The sequence below is a fragment of the Lithobates pipiens genome, unplaced genomic scaffold (genome assembly GCF_037356315.1).
Source record: "Lithobates pipiens isolate NorthernLeopardFrog02 unplaced genomic scaffold, aLitPip1_a1.2 Scaffold_18, whole genome shotgun sequence".
Lineage (NCBI taxonomy): Eukaryota > Metazoa > Chordata > Amphibia > Anura > Ranidae > Lithobates > Lithobates pipiens.
Window position 1 is genome coordinate 152,269,080 of NW_027507758.1, and position 12,629 is coordinate 152,281,708.

The window sequence follows — 12,629 nt, forward strand, 5'->3', positions numbered from 1 at the left end:
TGTTTTTTTTAAATATTTTTGGGGGATATTTATTATAGCAAAAAGTAAAAAATAATGTTTTTTTTTTAAATTGTCGCTATTTTTTTGTTTATAGCGCAAAAAATAAAAACCGCAGAGGTGATCAAATACCACCAAAAGAAAGCTCTATTTGTGGGAAAAAAAGACATCAATTTTGTTTGTGTCCCACGTTGCACGACCGCACAATTGTCAGTTAAAGCGACACAGTGCCGAAATGCAAAAAGTGCTCTGGTCAGGAAGGGGGTAAATTCTTCCAGGGCTGAAGTGGTTAAAGACAAACAAGAATTTGAATTCTTTTCGAATGACGTTTGTCAAGTTGTCGATTGTAGAGAATGAGAATTTTCGTTCAAATGTTTGTATACATTTTCGTATGAACGTTCATTTGCAAATCTACTATATACAGTGGTGTGAAAAAGTGTTTGCCCCCTTCCTCATTTCCTGTTCCTTTGCATGTTTGTCACACTTAAGTGTTTCGGAACATCAAACCAATTTAAACAATAGTCAAGGACAACACAAGTAAACACAAAATGCAATTTGTAAATGAAGGTGTTTATTATTAAAGGTGAAAAAAAATCCAAACCATCATGGCCCCGTGTGAAAAAGTGATTGCCCCCCTTGTTAAAACATACTATAACTGTGGTTGTCCACACCTGAGTTCAATTTCTCTAGCCACACCCAGGCCTGATTATTGCCACACCTGTTCACAATCAAGGCATCACTTAAATAGGAGCTGCTTGACACAGTAAGGTCCACCAGAAGATCCTTAAAAGCTACACATCATGCCGAGACCCAAAGAAATTCAGGAACAATTGAGAAAGAAAGTAATTGAGATCTATCAGTCTGGAAAGGGTTATAAAGCCATTTCCAAAGCTTTGGGAATCCAGCGAACCACAGTGAGAGCCATTATCCACAAATGGCGAAGACATGGAACAGTGGTGAACCTTCCCAGGAGTGGCCGGCCCCCCAAAATTACCCCAAGAGCGCAGCAACGACTCATCCAAGAGGTCACAAAAGACCCCACAACAACATCCAAGGAACTGCAGGCCTCACTTGCCTCAGTTAAGGTCAGCGTTCATGCCTCCACCATCAGGAAAAGACTGGGCAAAAATGGCCTGCATGGCAGAGTTCCAAGGAGAAAACCACTGCTGAGCAAAAAGAACATCAAAGCTCGTCTCAATTTCTCCACAACACATCTTGATGATCCCCAAGACTTTTGGGACAACATTCTGTGGACCGATGAGACAAAAGTGGAACTCTTTGGAAGGTGTGTGTCCAAGTATATCTGGCGTAGAAGGAACACTGCATTTCAGAAAAAGAACATTATACCAACAGTAAAATATGGTGGTGGTAGTGTGATGGTCTGGGGCTGTTTTGCTGCTTCAGGACCTGGAAGACTTGCCGTGATAAAAGGAACTATGAATTCTGCTGTCTACCAAGAGATCCTGAAGGAGAATGTCCGACCATCTGTTCGTGTACTCAAGCTGAAACGAACTTGGGTTCTGCAGCAGGACAATGATCCTAAACACACCAGCAAGTCCACCACCGAATGGCTGAAGAAAAACAAAATGAAGACTTTGGGGTGGCCTAGCCAAAGTCCTGACCTGAATCCTATTGAGATGTTGTGGTATGACCTTAAAAAGGCCGTTCATGCTTGAAAACCCTCTAATGTAACTGAATTAGGACAATTCTGCAAAGATGAGTGGGCCAAAATTCCTCCAGGATGCTGTAAAAGTCTCATTGCACGTTATCGCAAACGCTTGGTTGCAGTTGTTGCTGCTAAGGGTGGCCCAACCAGTTATTAGGTTTAGGGGGCAATCACTTTTTCACACAGGGCCATGATGGTTTGGATTTTTTTTCACCTTTAATAATAAACACCTTAATTTACAAATTGCATTTTGTGTTTACTTGCTTGTCCTTGACTATTGTTTAAATTGGTTTGATGTTCCGAAACACTTAAGTGTGACAAACATGCAAAGGAACAGGAAATGAGGAAGGGGGCAAACACTTTTTCACACCACTGTAGGCGTATACCCAAATTTAGCTGGAGTTCAGCTTAAATATGTTAGCCAAGTTCATCTAAATCTGCTAGTTTAACACTCCTCTCCCCCCCAGAGTGACAATGCGGCTGTCCAAAGGTGCTTTACTACTTCATCCAGAATGCAGACAACCCAATACAGGTGTTACTGGCCAGACCACCAGGTGAAGATAAAGGGGGGAAAAAAAACCTTAAAAAGAAAACAAATGCAGCCACCACATCTAAGGATTGGCAAGCTGCTCATGATAATAATATAAAACCTGACAAAGCTTCTATTTCTTCCCCAGTCATGAAAAATCAAATCACTGTTACTTTGTTTTATTTCTTTTTTATTTATTTATTTATTTATTTATTTTAATTAATTTTTTTTTATATTATCTTTTTATTAGTATAAATTATCCTCTATTACATTCTTACATAATTGATGATGTTTCCACCTTACAATCAGTATATTATTCTCAATTAAACATATCACCCCTAAACACAAACCCAAAAGAAAAGAAGAAAAAAAAGATCAAATTCCCATAACTGTCCCTCTCCTCCCCCTCTCTCTCTCTCTCTCCCCCTCCCACCCCCCTTATACCAATATTAATACCTCCTCTTGCGTTCTCTCGTATATTTCCTTTCAGGACTCCGATCTCTCCTAAACCCTCCGCTCCCCTTAAGCCCCTTTACACACGGTCGGAGATTTTGCCAACCAAATCCGTCGGATTTTGCCCGTCGGATTTAGTCCTACGGATTGTGTCCGAAACTGTTGCATACACACGGTCGGGCCAAGTTGGCGAAAAATCCAATCGTTTAGAACGTGATGACGTAATTTCGTTACGATGGGACTACATTCAGGCTAGTAGCCAATAGCTTTGATGTAGGAATTTGATCTGAGCATGCGTGGCACTTGGTCCGATGAAAATGCTCTACACATGATCGGATTAGGTCCGTCCGGCCCAGTTGGTCGGGAAATATTTCCAACATGTTGGAAAATTGGGTCGGACGGAGATTCGGACGGAATCAGTCCGATGCATACCACACACAGTCTGATTATCTGACGACACGGTCTGATAAGACTCATTCCGACAGATTCTCCGACCGTGTGTACAAGGGCTAACACCCCACCATCATTATATAATCTGAGGATTTTTTAAACTCCAGCCACTTCCTCCATACACTATTATATGTTTACATGGTATCTTCACTTCTATGTATTGTTTCTCCTATTGATCTCAACGACTCTATCTTTGCTATCCATTCTTTCATTGAGCGAGGTTCAGGAGTTCTCCACATTTTTGGAATTAGGCTTTTGGCTGCGTTAAGCAGGTGAGGCACTAAGGTATTCTTGTACTGGGCTACTGTTTTATCCATATCGTGAAACAAACATTTCCGCGAGTCTTTCTGAACCTGCTGCCCTGTTGTTTGTAAAATGTTATCTATGATTTTTTCCCAATACGGCTGGATCTTCATGCAGTCCCACCATAGATGCGCAAAGGTTCCAAGGACACCGCATCCCCTCCAACACATTGGAGGGGTCCCTGCGCTAAACTCCTGTGTTCTCTGCAAGACAACTTACCATCTTGCTAACAGTTTATAACACTTTTCTATTGTCCTGATATCCCTGGAGGTAGAACACACTACCCTAAGAATCTTATGCCTATGTTCCTTATCCGCTAGAGTACCAATTTCCTCTTCCCATTTCCACAGATAAGGTGGGTATTTAGGTTCTAATTCTTCTACCGGTATTTTATTTATTTTAAATATACTCTGGCCCAAGCACTGTGGGGAAGAGAATAGTCTCTCCATTAAACTCAATTACCTCTTCGTCGTAGTGGTTGGGGGAGTGTCTGTGTAATGTGCTGTATTTATGCATATCTCCATCTCTCTAATGATTTATTTCCCCATTTTTATATTAATTCAGTGAAAGTGCATCTGTTTCCCATCATCACATCTTGTAAAGTTATTTCATCCTTTTTTGCCCATCTAGTAAAATAGATGTGCTCATCTTTCCCAGGCTTAAAATAATTAGTGTCTAGTAAAGAAATTAAAGGTGAATTATATTGCCATTGGTATAGTCCACCCAGTTCATCCCATATCTTAAAAGTGTTTTTTGTTAGTGGATTTGTGCTATTTGATAATTCACGGAATTGTCGTGGGACCCACACCCCTTTACCTAAGTCTACTTTACTTTGAGCTTTTTCTCGTTCAAAAGTTTTTATTTTATGTTAAAATAAATTACATGTACAGAATATAAGACAAATTATGCGATACCAGAAATAAAAAGTAGACATATTGAAGTACGGATGATACAAAGCAAAGAAGAATTTCAAGATATTCTCTTGGGAATATCAATAAATGGCCTTATATATTTTAGAATTTAAAAACATTCTTATAGCTGAGTTTTAAACATTTTAATCCCAAGAAAATCTAAATATGTCTAAAAGAAAATATATGATTTTAAAGGTTTAACCATAACTTCTAAAGTATGTTTATAGTAAGTATTATATAGTAAGCGAAGAACATAAAAGGTATATAGGAGGGGAAGGGGAGGGAATAATTCTCCGGAGGAGGTTTTGTATATCAGCTAATGTTGTAATTCTATAAAAAATCTTAATCACCATGACAATAAAACTCGGTTGTCAATATTATCTGACGTATAATATTTAATCCAGGGTTTCCATATATCATCAAACTTTAGCATGGATGAAAGATTGATTCATTCTACGTTTGGTTTCTGCAATATTCACCACATCTGTTTTCCACGCATTGGCTATAGTCTGCTTTGCGGCTAAGAACTAATTTGAATTGTTTCTGATTCAGAGAGGCTGATTTTAAATTAAGGAGAGCTATAATTGGGTCTGGAAAAATTGAACGATCAAAAAATTTTGTAATGATCAGAAAGATCTTTTTCCAAAATGATTGTACAGTTGAGCAATGCCACCAGGTATGTATATAGGTACCCTATTCTAGACAGCAACGAAAGCAGAGGCCAGTGTTGTCTGTTGAGAATTTGGTGATTCTCGCAGGAACCAAATACCAGTGTGTGAGAACTTTATATGATGATTCAGACACCAATATATTTATAGAGGAAGATTTTGTGAAAGACCATATGTTGGACCAAGACCTAGAATCGATCGTACAATCCAAATCTTTTTCCCACTTGGCCACATATTTAAGTATAACAGTATTAGAATTAGATATCAATTGTGTATACAATGATGTAATACGACCTTTAGCGTGTGGTTCCTTGAGACAAAATCTTTCAAATTGAGAAATATTATGTAAGTTTACATTTAAATTGAGAAGGGGAGTATACATTTTTTTGATTTGGAGATATCTGAATATTTCTGATTGTGGAAGCTTATATAATTCACATAGATCTATAAAAGATTTTATTGATGTAGTTGAAGTTAAATTATATAGACAAGTGATACCAGCCTTAGACCAAGCTTTAAAGGTTTTGGGATATTTCCAGGCTGGGTAAAAAGTCGGATTCTTGTGGAAAGATAATAGCGGATTTTGTGGAGATTGCAGACCATGTGAATTTCTATACCTATCCCATATAGATAGAGAGTGCTTAGAAATGGGGTTATTTATAGACTTACGATCCCCAGGTTGTAACCATAATATATTGTTTATAGGAAGAGGATCACAGTCTACAGCTTCAATGAGGACCCATAAAGGAATCTCTGTAGAAGAGTGATATTTTGTTAATTGAGATAATTGAGCTGCCTTATAATATATGTTAAAGTCTGGGAATCCCAAACCACCCAAAGCTTTGGGGAGAACAAGTGTTTTTTGTGAAGTCAGATCAGCCTAAGAAAATATGTAGGAATATGAATCGGGAGAGTTCTGAATAAATATAAAAAGCCACCCATTTCAATACCTGTTATAGTGGGTTCCATCCTAATTCTTTGTGCTAAAGGTTCAATGAGTAAAGCAAATAATAACGGCGAAAGTGGACATCCTTGACCAGTCCCCCTCAGTATATTAAACTCGTCCGAGTACCCTGCATATCTGATATAAGCTTTGGGATCTTGATATACTTTGAGCTTTTTCAATGTCCACCCACCCTTTAACAACTTTGTTAGGTATCCAACCTGCTATCCGTGAGATAATGATTGCCTGGTAATATTTCTTAAAATCCAGTGCTGCTAATCCCCCTAATGTTTTCCCCTTTACAAGTGTTGCATATGAGATTGTAGGATATTTGTGCCTCCATATATATTTTAATACTAGGGTTCTAAATTTTGCAAAGAATTCCTGCGGGACTCTAATTTTGTTTTATTTCTATTCCTGGCTGATATTATACCTTTATCATATGAAAATATATTGTTCTCAGTTGTTTCTCAGTGTGCCTACTGTACTAAAAAGCATGGATGGAACAAAGATCTCCCTGTTGTTGATGAAGATGACATCTTGTTTAGAGCGTGCCCTTGGAGATGTAAGTAAGGAGGTATTCTGAACATTAACAAACATGGCAAGAAACATTTTTTGCACCTACAGTATAAAGACTTTTTAGATATCTGGCACTATGCATACTTTTCATTTACAGATGAATGTGTCCTGGTATACAACATTGTAGGCTTAGGGGTGATGCCAGTATTGACAGAAACATACTGTGTTCTCACTTACATTAGAAATGTTTCTCATACTCTGAGTCATGCCCACCATGGATTTCTAATGAGGATTACCTTCCCCTCCTACTAGAAAACAATCTCACTGAGTCCTATGCTGAGCTCATACCCCTTTGTCAGTTCAGAGCAGAAAACATGGCATTGTTTTCATTCTTGCAATCTGATTCAGACAAGGGGAGAATACATTCAAACCTTGTGTAGAAAGTGGGGTGATTAAACCAAGAATCTGACAAGCCAAAGAGTTATCCAGGTCTCCACTGTTCTACACCAATGTATATATACTATATAATATATAGTAATTATGTCACCTCCACTAGGGCTGGATCAGCTACAAAGAAACCTTGACAAGGAGGAAGTGAGGGAGATGCACCAAAGTGTAGTAATTAAAACAAGATTTATTGCACAATGGTAATGCACTTACATGATAGTGATATTCGTAAGCATGTCTGTAGTAAAAACATCCTTCTCGAGGGGTGCCTTGTATCTGGATTTCCCTGGCATCCAGGTGGTTTTGAAAGGCTATGCTGGAGCACTGGAATCAACCAGGAAGTGCAGGGAATCCAAGCTGCTTGGCGTGGACCGCACAAAGGGAAATTACATCACCCGGTGGACGGGCCTCGATGGAAGGAATGACTGAATATCGAAGCCCGTATACCGGGTGACATAATTTCCCTTTTGTGCGGTCCACCCCAGGCAGCTTGGACGCCAGGGTAATCCGGATACAAGGCACACCTCAAGGAGGACGTTTTTACTACAGACATGCTTATGAATTCCACTATCTTGTAAGTACATTACCATTGTGCAATAAACCTAATTTTAATTACTACACTTATGTGCGCCACCCTCCCTTCCTCCTTTTCAATTTCTCACAGAGTTCCAGGATACGCTCTGGGGATGGCTGGCACCTGAACGTTTATCTGCACCACAGTTGTCATGGACATCATATACCTACTTTAAGGACTAGAATATCTATTTGTAATTACTCTGCAGATCCATCACTGTCATGAGTTAACATCAGTTAAAGAGGAAGTAAACCCTGATGAGTTTACTTCCTCTTTCATTCCCTGCAAAGGCAAAGCATAATGGACTACTATGCATCGCATAGTAGCCCATTATGTGTCACTTACCTGACACAGGAGCCAGCGAAGTCGCCGCTGTCCCCTGTAGTCCGCCGCATCCATCTTGTTGGTGGGGTCTCTCAGCTCCGCCGCTGTTATTCGGCGAAGCCGTCACTCCTGCGCATGCGCACGGGGGCCGACACGCGCGGCAGCTCCGTCGCTGAGAATGCCACGCTCAGTGCGCCTGCGCACCGCTGTCTACGTCGCATGCGCCGTAGACAGCGGTGCCCGTTTTCGGGCAAATATCTCCTAAACCATATAGGTTTAGGAGATATTGCTTGGATCTACAGGTAAGCCTTAATCTAGGCTTACCTGTAGGTCAAAGTGGTTTGTAAGGGTTTACAACCACTTTAACCCCCTAGGAGAAGCGCTCTCCTGAGGGGGTTACCTTGCAGGCAAGCTCCTGAGTCAACCATTCGGCGGCCATAGCCGCCGAATGTATGACTCGGCCCCGGCGCCCATGTCAATGGAGTTGATTGACAACAGCGGGAGCCAGTGGCTGCGCCGCTATCAATCTATCCAATCAAGAGCTGAGAACCCTGGGCAGAGAGACAGCGTGTCCCCGTGGGTCAAGTTCCAGGGCTCAGGTAAGTAAAATGGAGGGGCTGGGGGGCCGGTCACTGCCAGGGGTTTTTTCACCTTAATGCATAGAATGCATTAAGGTGAAAAGACACAAAGGTTTAGAAACCCTTTAATTGACGGATGGTGGACCAAAGAGGCTATCCTACTTTACATCTACGTTGCATCATCCACGATTAGCACATGGTGGGTGCCGTGTAGAACAGACTATTGGTGTAAGCAGTCTACCTTTACATCATACAGGCAGGCAGTTTCACAAAGAGAGGGAAAATCAATAAATTACCAGAGCACTCAATAGCAGCCTGGTAGTTTATTGACAACTACAAGCTGACAACCCCAAAGGTACTGGTAGCTCATTTATTCACAGAACTCGGTGAATGAATGATGCACCCTTTACAGTCGCACTGTTTTCAAATAGTAACAGCTGGTATGGGGGGAAGATCCCCCACCTGCTGTCAGAGAGGGCTCAGATCTGTAAGCAGCAGGAGTGTGGCAACATGTTACGGGTGTAACATGTTCCCAAAGGTGAACTTATCCTTTAAGGGTACTTTAATTATTGTAAAAAAGAAGTTCTGTTTTCCTCTTAAAGTATTTTAAACTGTTTATTTTACTTTGTAGGTGTATTTAACAGTTGGCAAAGACTGCCCCTTCTTGCTTAGAGACCTTGTTGCATCTGAAGAGCTAGCAACAATCTTTGGTAAATCTGTTGTAAGTCACTACGTTTTCCCAGTTAAAGAACTGCTAAGTATAATACACCAGTGCTTCCTTTTAGGGCTCATTTACACTTGCTTCGGCTTCAACAAGGCTTCGGACAGGCTTTGTTAAAGCTTTCTGAACGCTAGTCAAAGCTCCTGTCATTAAATAAAATGGTTAGCTCACAGTCCTGTTTACACCTGCTTTTGCTTTGCTTTACTTTGTCTTCACTTCAAAAATTATATCCTATGTAGCTTCAGTGATGTTTCAAAGTATCTTCAAAGTCTCGATAGAGGTTTATGGCAAAGCTCGCTTGAACCCCCACTGAAGCCTCATCGAAGCACCATGCAAAAGCAGGTGTAAACAGGACTGTAAACCATTTTATTTAGTGACAGGAGCTTTGACTAGCGGTCAGAGAGCTTTAACAAAGCATGTCCGAAGCCATGTTTTTGAAGCAAGTGTAAACTAGCCCTTACACAAATAATTTATTAATAAAAAATCTGTGCTGGTCTTATTCTTTCCCAGAAAGTACACATTTTTTATTGTTATATTGCATACCAGTAAGTCTCTTTTTATATTACTTATATTTCTTGGTATTTACACCCACAAGCTAAATGTGAATATTTTATTGATGTGTATCTAAACCCAATTATTTTCTTTTGCTTGGGTACAGGGGCGGACTGACAACTCATGGGGCCCCCGGGCAATAGGGGATCATGGGGCCCCCTTTGTCCCCACCCACCCACACACAAGCCACACCCTTACAAAGCCCCACGTATATATTGCACTGCTACATTACATGCATTGGTCACAGAATTTATCTACTGTATGTTCAAAATAAATGTTTAAAGAGTTAAGAATATAAAGAAAAATAAACTCACATTAACCACGTACATTTACTGCGGGGGGCTGCATCTCCTGTGAGCAGAATCACGTACAGGTACTTGATTCTGCACTTGCGGGTCTGCGCACTGTTTGATTGGACACACCGAGAGCTAATCAGTGCGTCCGGTGGGCCCCGCCCAGTCATTTCCAACAGAGGCAGAACGGTGGTCTGCCGATGTAAACAAGTCCCCGGAGAACCTCCCCCTTACATCAGGGTCCCCAGAGAGCCCCCTCCTTACATCAGGGTCCCCAGAGAGCCCCCTCCTTACATCAGGGTCCCCAGGGAGCCCCCTCTTTACATCAGGGTCCCCAGAGAGCCCCGACCCCCCCCTTACATCAGGGTCCCCAGAGAGCCCCCTCTTTACATCATGGTCCCCAAAGAGCCTCCCCTTACCTCAGGGTCCCCAGAGAGCCTCCCCTTACCTCAGGGTCCCCAGAGAGCCTCCCCTTACCTCAGGGTCCCCAGAGAGCCTCCCCTGACATCAGGGTCCCCAGAGAGCCTCCCCTGACATCAGGGTCTCCAGAGAGCCTCCCCTGACATCGGGGTCCCCAGAGAGCCTCCCCTGACATCGGGGTCCCCAGAGAGCCTCCCCTGACATCGGGGTCCCCAGAGAGCCTCCCCTGACATCGGGGTCCCCAGAGAGCCTCCCCTGACATCGGGGTCCCCAGAGAGCCTCCCCTGACATCGGGGTCCCCAGAGAGCCCCCCCCGACATCAGGGTCCCCAGAGAGCCCCCCCGACATCAGGGTCCCCAGAGAGCCCCCCCCTGACATCAGGGTCCCCAGAGAGCCCCCCCTGACATCAGGGTCCCCAGAGAGCCCCCCCTGACATCAGGGTCCCCAGAGAGCCCCCCCTGACATCAGGGTCCCCAGAGAGCCCCCCCCCCTGACATCAGGGTCCCCAGAGAGCCCCCTCCTTACATCGGGGTCCCCAGAGAGCCCCCTCCTTACATCCTGATCCCCAGAGATCCTCCACTTACCCAAATAGCCCCCCATACATCAGGGTCCCCAGAGAGCCCCCCCATAGTTCTGGGTCCCCAGAGAGCCTCCCCTTACATCGGGGTCCCCAGAGAGCCTCCCCTTACATCGGGGTCCCCAGAGAGCCTCCCCTTACATCGGGGTCCCCAGAGAGCCTCCCCTTACATCGGGGTCCCCAGAGAGCCCCCTCCTTACATCCTGATCCCCAGAGAGCCCCCTCCTTACATCCTGATCCCCAGAGATTCTCCACTTACCCAGAAAGCCCCCCCATACATCAGGGTCCCCAGAAAGCCCCCCCATACATCAGGTCCCCAGAGAGCCTCCCCTTACATTAGGTCCCCAGAGAACCCCCCTTACATCAGGGTCCCCAAATAACCCCCCATACATCAGGGTCCCCAAATAGCCCCCCATACATCAGGGTATCAGGGTCCCCAGAAAGCCCCCCATACATCAGGTCCCCAGAGAGCCCCCCATAGATCTGGGGGAATGGTCTCCTGGGGGGCTGCTCTTTCTTGTAAAGAGCCATACTTGATTATTAACAAGGACAGGGTAGTGTTGCACCCTCATCCAGGTTTTTTGCCAAATGTGGTCTCAGGTTTTCACCTCAACCAAGATATTGTCCTGCCATTGTTTTTTCTAAAACCATGTTCCAGGGAAGAGAAGTCACTACATTGTTTTGATGTGGTGAGAGCGGTCAAGGTCTATTTAAAGACGGCTGCTCAGATCTGGTGTCTTGTTTGTGTTCCCATAAGGTCCTAGGAAAGGACAGGCAGCGTTGAAATTCACTGTTAAGTGGATTCGGCGGTTATAATTCAGGCTTATGAATTAAAGGGTAAGATTCCACCTTTTCAAGTCAGAGTGCACTCTACCAGAGCAGTTAGTGCTTCTTGGGCAGTGCGTCACCAGGTCTCCATGGCTCAGATCTGTAAGGTTGCAGCCTGGTCTTCAGTACATACATTTACCAAGTTTTATCAGATGGATGTAAGAAAGCATGAGGATATCGCCTTTGGGCACAGTGTGCTGCAGGCAGCAGTATAGGTCCTCAAGTCTGGGGTGCCCTACGGGTTGTGTCTCCCTCCCCTCAAATAGCATTGCTATGGGATGTACCATATAGTTACTACTATGGCTCTGTGTCCCGTGATGTAGTCCAAGAAAAGCACTTTACAGGTAATCTGTTATAAAAATCCTATTTTTGTAAATAAGGGCCAAGGTTATCACTATACCTGTGTGCTGGTGAAGATCCCTATTTTCCTAGGTTAGAACCTCTGTCAACTTTTTTTTTTTTTTTTTTTTTTTACGGTTTGTGTGTTCTCTAGGGAAGTTAATCCTTCCTGATTTTCCTGAAATTCACTGTCAACAGGACTGAAAATTATGGGTTATCAAACATTTTAAGCATCCTCTAGAACAGGGAATAGATGAAAAATGTGTGCTGATAACTAACAGAAAATTTACATTGCTTTAAAGATAGTTCTGTTGAGTCTACAAGAAGCAAGTGAAGGCAAGTGTTGTAAATAGGACACAGATGGCAAAAAAAATAATTGATTTAAACTAGGTGAGGCGTGCTGCCTGCCGTATAATAAATGAGCAAATAGCATGCCATCATAACACAAAGAAAGGAAAACAAAAAAAATGAGCATAAGACCAATACACCCCTAGTTAACTGTAATTGGTGATGTGAGTCTTTAAAAGTATAATGGCA

At 42.9% G+C, this 12,629-nt stretch overlaps 1 protein-coding gene across 3 annotated transcripts in view; it reads left to right on the forward strand.

Moving 5' to 3' along the window:
* The window catches only part of ERMARD (ER membrane associated RNA degradation), a 148,604-nt gene that overhangs the window by 54,757 nt on the left and 81,218 nt on the right, over positions 1-12,629 (forward strand). For all 3 annotated transcript variants that reach the window (XM_077486281.1, XM_077486283.1, XM_077486282.1), the window contains exons 4-5: positions 6,384-6,485; positions 8,994-9,083. In XM_077486281.1, the coding sequence (XP_077342407.1) occupies positions 6,384-6,485; positions 8,994-9,083 (192 nt within the window). The remainder of the gene's footprint in view (positions 1-6,383; positions 6,486-8,993; positions 9,084-12,629) is intronic.